At 30.5% G+C, this 8155-nt stretch overlaps 1 protein-coding gene across 2 annotated transcripts; it reads right to left on the bottom strand.

Moving 5' to 3' along the window:
* Positions 1–2720: 2720 nt before the first annotated feature.
* Positions 2721–5243, bottom strand: LOC114390584 (BAG family molecular chaperone regulator 1-like). 2 transcript variants are annotated; one of them, XM_028351368.1, is made up of 4 exons: positions 4362–5243; positions 3771–4027; positions 3485–3631; positions 2721–3397 (listed from the first exon to the last, which is right to left on the bottom strand). In XM_028351368.1, exons 1-4 carry the CDS (start codon positions 4618–4620, stop codon positions 3011–3013), a joined length of 1050 nt encoding a protein of 349 aa, XP_028207169.1. In that variant the 5' UTR covers positions 4621–5243; the 3' UTR covers positions 2721–3010. The 2 variants fall into 2 exon arrangements, with proteins under 2 accessions (XP_028207169.1, XP_028207170.1); XM_028351369.1 differs by lacking the exon at positions 2721–3397 and having other exon boundaries at positions 3487–3635.
* Positions 5244–8155: the final 2912 nt, after the last annotated feature.

The raw sequence follows: 8155 nt of genomic DNA, 5'->3' as shown, positions 1-8155 counted from the left end.
GTATATCTTATCGCTTACCTAAAAAGAAAATAGTTCTTTCTTTTTCATTTTGTTAATGAAGAAATCAAATTTGAATTTAAGGTGTCGGTAATACAAATTCTTATAACTTGTACTAAATTTCAATTTGGTTATAAAAAATGAAAGTTGCATAAAAAAAAATACTTGAAAGCACTCGGGCATAGACTCATAGACACTCTAATTACATAAATGACCAAGTAACATAAAAATTACAGTTCTTGGAGGCAGATTAATCATAAACGTTTTCATATTTTCAACAACTTTGGGATTAACTTTCAAATTCTATAAATAGGAAATTAATAAATATATCTATTATTAATATAGTATGATATGATTGGTTAGTATGATATGATTGGTAAGTAATCTTGTTGTTAAATATGTGAAAATTTATTTGTTTTCATATCATGTTTTCAAAAGCAAATTATAAAACAAGTTATTGAGTGTTTTATTGCACATGTAACACACTGTTAGTTTAACATAAATTTTAATATTTTTTGTTATCATCAAAATGTTTTTAGAAGTTGAATGATGCATATATGTCTTTGGTTACAACAAAGAGGTTTACTCCAATGAAGTGACATCTTTCACTTCACTGTTGCTCTTTTCTCCATCCTCTAGCATAGTTTGTATTACATTATCTTAGCAACTTGAAATCTTATTAATTTTTCTTGTAAAACAAACTCAAGTTAGTTACACTGGCTAGATATTGAAAGACCTTTTTTACACACACTACACATAATAACAAGTGCGTAAGAAATCTTGTGAAAACATTTCGAAACAAATAAAAATGTTTTTGAAAGTGTTTGAAATCATCAAAGGAGTAAAGATGATTTTTCAAAAGTTAGGACGATGTAGCATCACTATTTTATGTAGTGTAATAGAAAAATGTGATAAGAAAGAAAGAGAGAAATAGAAAGAAAAAAATGGAGGTGTTACAACAAATAAAATTGTAGAAAATCATTATTAAAAAATAAAATATACATATTGTGTGTATATTTTTTTTTTGTTTTAGGAGGTGATGTTATATATAGATATTTTTATGTTTTTATGCATAAAATATATTCGCTAAAGATAAATATATTCTATGTGGTAAGTATGGTGGATCTAAGTTTGAATACAGTATTCAATGACAATTCCAAAATAATCCAATTTTGCACGAAACTAAATAATTTGGTTTAAATCGACAGTTTGAGGATTGATGTTCAATTACTCGCAAGAAAATATAATTCAAAGAGCAAGCAATAATAGTGTAAGAGATTAACAGCTAAAAAAGCCTAAGGTTATGATTCTAATCATGCAAATAAATTTCCCAATTCCTAACCTAATCGAATTTCTAATTAATCTTGAATTACTGACTTCTCTAAAATTAGTTAATAGGTCTGATCAAACACTATTAGAAGTCTTTCCCCTAATTCAATTACAACTTGGTCAGTTAGGGTTCAAATTTGGTGGAAGCATAAGTTCATAGAGAATGATTATAAATGAATAATCTGGCCAAAACCCCCTAAATTATGTTTTATCATTCGCTATTTTAATAGATTCATTCTAATTCCGTCAATCATAAGAAGTTGGTCACAAATACATAAAAGACTGATAAATAGAGTGGTAAATTCTAAAAAGAAATTAAACGTAGCAAAACAAATTAATTGTCTGATGAAAGACCAAATATCATTAATAGAAATTGAGGTCCATAAGTAGATTACATTGTAACCCAGAAAAGAAGAACCAAGCCAGCCATGGACATAGACAAGCAAATGAACAACCTCATACACATGAAGAAATTAAAAGAAGAGAGTTAAGAGATTTTACAATTCGAAACTCCATGATGTTATTCATGTTCTTTCCTATCCTAAGAAGCTCCTTCGGAGTCACTCACAAAGTATATTTTAATTTCAAAAAAGAGTAAAAGATAAAATAACTTCCACTCCCTTCTTCTTTTTTTTTTTAATTTATAACCAACTCTCTGACTTAAGGACGCAGACTCCAGGAAGACCATGTTAAAAGTAAGGACTTTTTTAAATTTGAATTTGCCAGGTACCTTCATGGATCAGCACAGCTTGCTCTTAGATAGAAGGAGGATCGTGTTTGAAAATTTGCTTTTATTTCAAGTCCATAAATGATCATTTATGCAGTTGTAAATTACGATCATTACCTACAAAAAAAGTTGACTATTTTGTAGGCTTACTAAGACAAATTTCAATGCCTCTACTACGTAATCATTGCATGAATTATCATAGCCATTTTAATTGCACTGCAGCAAGCTTAGCAGATTGAAACACGCTTATTCTTCACTCCTCCGGCCTCACGGTCTTTGCTTGAGGCCAAAGAAGGGAATGTTTCTAAATGTGGAATAGCCTGTGTCCAGAAACACTAACATTAGCAAACTTTTTGATTTATTAATAGTAATTTCTAATCCATACTTATCATTTCATCTTCTCTTCTTTTAAAACACTTTTTGGACTTGGCTTCCTATGATTGGATGGATTAGTAAAACCCTTTAATAGATGCGAGTCTTTTTGTCACTTCTAGCCCCCACAAGAAGCTAAGATACTGAAAAACTGTTATTATGTCATCAACCAATGGTCCAATGCTGCTTCACCAAGAAATACAACAAAACTTAAAGTAATAATGGAAATGGATAGAAAGCAAAATCATTCTTTAAATGGGATTTTAGACTCTGAATTATACCTGTCCTTAAGATGTGGCTAAATCCTAATGTTTCTATTAACAAAGTTACAAATGCTTACAATAATATTATATATAATATATCCATAAAAAATAGGCCCATACAGGTAAATGAATTCGGTGGACACCAAAATCACAGAAATGTAACTTTTTTTATGATAATCACTATCATATCAACCCCATTTATTTCTGAAGTAAATGACAGATTATAGGGGTTGCTAAACAAATCTAAATACAGAAAAGAATGTAAAACATATAACACTCCAAGTGGAAGACAAACCCAAATCGTATCAACACAAGTAAAACACTATGGTAATTGGTTGAAGAATTCCCAATTGAACTTGTGAGGACCTGAATTATTGGTCACCGAGGGGTGTGGTGATGGGGATGTGGATGGCACAGGGATTAATGGTGGGACAGAATCAAACAATTCCCAATTTGTGGTAACTACAACTCCTGAGGTGGAATTCCTTGAGGGTTGTTGTTGTTCCTGCTCCTGAATTGGTGCTAAGGCCAATCTATGATGTCCATTTGAATGCTTTTGTTGTTTTTTCTCTTGAACTGGTCCCTGCCTTTGCCCATTTGAATGCTTCTGTTGAGGCTGCACTGGGGCATGGCCTCCATTGCTACTAGGCATGGAATTCTTAACTTTCAGCACATCCAGAGTTTCAACATACTTTTGAACTCTTTTTACCTTCAAAATTAATGTCTCACTACCATTATTAGCAAATGCAATTTGAGATGTACTAATAACACAAAAGTGAGCAAGTCTATACATTACCTGCATTTTCCTCTGTAATTTGACATCCCCATCAGCTACTATACCATCCAATTTAAGCAATTGATTCATCAATAACTCAATCAGATTAAGCAAATCTGTTTCCACAACTCTCCCACCTTTGCTAATAATTGACTCAAAGGCTGATACCTAACTAATTCCAATCACTTATCAGCTTCCAACTACTCAAGCATTTAATACAATCCCACCTCACTCATAATTAAGTGCTTGAAAATTATAAGGAAAAATTCAAAAAACATTAAAACAAATTAATAACCATAATACTTACCCGTCCTGCAAGCCTATCTACTTCCAAGCTGATTTCTGAGATCGACTTTGCAGCTTTCTCCATCTTAGCATTCTTCCTTCTCTCTAACAACCTCTTCTCTTGACTAATAGGGTCTTCCACTAGCACTATCTTGGATTTGTCCTTCACCCCAACCATGTCAAGAAAAGCCTTTGAATCCCTCTCCTTGTCTTTGTATAACAGCTTTTGATCTTCATGGTGTAACCCAGTTGGCCCAGACAGCATTTTCTTCAACTCCCCTCCAACCCCAGAAATTAAACACACACATAAACACACAATAACCAATGTAACCAAAACAAAAAAGGACAAAACTTGGATACAGTTCCTTGAATGCTTTTGATGTTACACTACCAAAATAGATGCTTCACCTCAACAATCTAGGTCGACATTTAATGCAGACTTTTATCACACAGATTACCAGGTACCTTTATTTCTGATAGAAGAACAATCAGAAACACCTAAAAATCTGTATCTAAGTTTTGTCCAATAAGAGAAAGGTAAAGACAACCGACAGAAGAGAGAACATAAAGGGAAATAAATAACAATAAGAACTGAAAAAAAGTGAAGAGTTACCAAATGTAGCTTGTGAACTAATGTTGACTTCATGATAAATTGAACCATATTTGACCCTAACTCTAATTGTGGGCACAAGTGCTGAGTTCCGATCCGAGTCAGTTGTTCTCATCTGAACCAGCATTCCACCTGGCCTCATCTCCCATTCCTTTGAACCAGGCTCGGCTCTGTTACCATCTGAACCTCCATTGTTAATGATGGAAGAAAGACCATTTGTCTTATTGTTATTACTACTATTGATATTTTTCATTCTCATCATCTTCTCTCACTCTTTCACTTTCACGACTATGCCAGACAAAAGGGTGTGTGATGAACAAAACACCAGAGAGAGAGGCTTAGATCTCTGAGGATCCAGATTCTCTGCCACCCATGACAGAAACCACAGTGACCCAATTCACCAAAAGTCTGCTAGAACATGTCTCAGAAATCTCTGACCTTAGCATTCCACAAGTCCACAGCAAGGGAGAGAGAAAGACACGGGAAAAAGGAAACAAAACTTTGAACTTGAGAGAGAGAGAGAGAGAAAAAAGAAAAACTTGGACTAATCAAAGGCTTATGAGGATGAACAACTCCAAAAGCTGAACCTGCCAAGGGTCAACGCGCAGATCTTTAAGTCTAAAATGTGGCTGAAACTGTGAGTTTCAGAATTTTACAGCATAATCTTGAGCAAGAAAAAATGAAGAGCTAGATATACATATAATATGAAGACATGGTTTTTTCTGAAGGGGTAGAAGAGAGGAAAGATGAGAATCTAGAGAGTGAAAGAAAAATTGCAACGATGAGGAATTGATTCTCCCTTGCTGTTCTGGAGAAATCGAAGGGAGAAGAAGAAAATAATGAAATGAAAACAGAGAAAATATGAATATAAAAACGAGTGGCCAGCTACCTATGCTGGCCCCTCTGTGATATTCATATACATTAACCATTTAATTAATTACTTTTAAATCATTCAGTTTTTAATAATTGTCCTTAAAAATATCATATGATCAACTATTCTTTTGTTTCTTGTGCCCGACTAGTAAAATGAAGCAATTCATGAGCCAATGATCAAATTGTTTTTTTTTTTTTTCATTTTAGATCATTTTGACTTAGTCTTTGTCAGAATTAATTTGATTTAAAATAATTACTTAATTTATAAATATTTACACTTAAAAGACGTTCCTACAATAGTATAAAAATAAGTATTTAATTCTAAGACACTAACAATTTTATATTATTATTTAATTGTTATATTATTAGTTTTTATAATGACTATTTTAAAAATCAGACTTAAGATGAGTTTTTGGTATTGACAATATAAAAATATACCTATATCAGTTGAGGAAAAAAAATGCTCAAGTCATGCTTTCAATTAGTTAACGATAACCCAAATGAAAAATCTTCTACCTCTTTATTAACAACTTGTTTAATCCTCAATGAGAAAGAAAGAAAATGAAAATGGTGGGTGGAAAGGAAGAGAAGGAGACAAGCAAAGCCGGCAAAGCAATCTTAATTTTTTCATAAATGGTTAAGAAACCGACGGAGAGAAGTGAACTGTGTGGTGTTATTGTTTTGGTGCCTTTGGATTCATCATAGAGATGTTGTGTCCCTTGTTTGCTAGATGGCACGTGTCAATGTAGGGGCAGTAAGGGAATTTAGGGATAGACCAATCATTGTTGTTGGGCAGTGGAGAGTTATCTTTTGATGAGGGGAGTAGTTCAAACAGTCAAGTTTTACCCGCCAAAGCTTCTCATTGGTCACTCGCACGTGTGCTGTTCCTCCTTGCAAAAGGACCAAGTACGGAGGGTAATTTTTAACCCTTTGTGAAACTGAGATGAATCCAACAAGTGTTTGATTCTTTGATTACACGCTTCTAGGGTTTTTTTTATTAGTACATATACACGTGATGTTTCCTTCTTTTGTGCCTTCTTGTAAGAATTTATAATTGAAGAATCAAAACTTTGCTTTTGATCCAATTAAATAGGGAAAATTAACCATTGACCCATATGATTCATATTTTTAAAAATTATCACAGTCAACCCAAAATTAAGTAACATTAAAGTAAATTTTAAAACACTTTTTATTTAAACAAAAAGAATTACATGTTAATATATGTGACTTTTTCTTTTTAACTAGCCTTACCATTACCATTGGATTGACCTTGAAATTATTTTTTGTTGTTGAAAAAAATCTTATTCTTTTAATAAAATAATTGATAGATAAGAGTGGTTTTTTAAAATCTATAATCTTTTTCTAATGTAAAAATCGAAGAATTTACGATAACTCAAAGAATTTAAAATAACTCAAACACAAAATTTATGATCTATATACTAATTATAAACATTTCTCATTTTAGTTTCTACTTTTTGTTAGAAAATTTTATCTTTAATTTTTATAAAATACAGTAACTACTATACTCCTTAAGATTTGATTTTTTTTATTTAACTCGTTTTCATTCTCTATAAAATTAACTACTCTCACTTTTTATTAAACCTCCATTCTCTTTCCTCCTTTATTTTATTTTATTTTATTTAAAAAAGGAGATAGACACTCTCCTAGCTAATTTTCATTTTGTTAATGAAAAAAAATTAAGTTTGAATCTAACATATCAGTTATGTGAGAGTTTAATTATATGTACTTGTTTAAAAATAATAAAGTTATCATTTTTTTTATTCTGGCATACGGAATAGTAATGCTAAAATTAGAAATGCTAATGTTGGAATAACCATTGTTGTAAAGTTTTAATTGAAAAATTAATGGAGTTAAATAAATTATTTAAAAAGGAGAATTTTGAAAATTTCTAGGAATCAAATATAATGGAATTATTTTTGGAGGATTAAAATCAATTGAGTCAATATTTTGGAGGATCAAAATCATATTTAATCCAATAGAATAAATAATTTTATGCTTTTTTGATGTGTTTGTCTAGACAACTTTTATAAAAAAATATTTTTTTAAGAAACAATTTCTATCTCCTTAAAAAAATATTTTTTTAAAAAATTACGTGTTTAAAATTACTTTTTTAAAAATTTTAAACATATTGGCCAACAAATGACCTAATAACATAAAAATTGAAGTTCTCATGTGCATATTGGATCAATTTATTTGAACTTAAAATATAAATAGTGAATTAATAAATATATCTATTACATATAAAAAAAAAAATGTTATCATTTGAGTATTATGTAATGGTTGAAGGGACATTATGATTGGAGGTGGGATTGCCTTGTGTCACTTTTGGATTTGTTGCACTTTATAGTCGTTAACATATAAGATCTGATGATATCATGATATTCAGCTATTTTGTGATGGCCATTAAGCACGTTGTGCACCAACTCATCCTTTTTCTTTTTTACAGCAGTACCAACTCATCTCAAGCGGATATATGATGGATTTTTATAATAAGCCATCCTTAAGAAAACTAAACTAAACTAAAAATCTTTTTTTCCTTGTTTATTATTCTGGTATATTATTCAAGACTTAAATCTCCCTCGGATAGGAGTGTTTATGGGTGTTAGTTTATGGGTCAACCCATTCAATTATATTGGATTAGTTTTTAAAGTATTAAAATTGTATTGAATTAAACTTAATTAATATATGATCATAAATAGATTGAATAACGAATTTTATTTTTTTAATTTGATCTAACTCCTATCATATAATTAAATTTATTATTATTTTAATTATTAAATACAAAACATATTAATTTTTAGTCTATATAATTTATTAAATAATTAAATTAAACTACTCATATTTTTTTCATTTTAAGTTATTTTTTATGTTTATCTTGATTTTATTTATATTTTCTTATGCTA

The sequence above is a fragment of the Glycine soja genome, chromosome 16 (assembly GCF_004193775.1).
Source record: "Glycine soja cultivar W05 chromosome 16, ASM419377v2, whole genome shotgun sequence".
NCBI classification, from domain to species: Eukaryota; Viridiplantae; Streptophyta; class Magnoliopsida; order Fabales; family Fabaceae; genus Glycine; species Glycine soja.
The sequence above is the reverse complement of the archived record's forward strand: the minus strand, read 5'-3'. Positions and strand labels throughout refer to the sequence as shown.

What these genes read in the sequence shown, in the direction of transcription:
- LOC114390584 (XM_028351368.1), bottom strand. Translation starts at nt 4,620, where the DNA reads ATGATGAGAATGAAAAATATCAATAGTAGTAATAACAATAAGACAAAT. An exon ending in TAGTTCACAAGCTACATTTG is followed by an intron (nt 4,028 to 4,361) that starts GTAACTCTTCAC and finishes CTGGGGTTGGAG; the next exon opens with GGGAGTTGAAGAAAATGCTG. An exon ending in TAGATAGGCTTGCAGGACGG is followed by an intron (nt 3,632 to 3,770) that starts GTAAGTATTATG and finishes GGAATTAGTTAG; the next exon opens with GTATCAGCCTTTGAGTCAAT.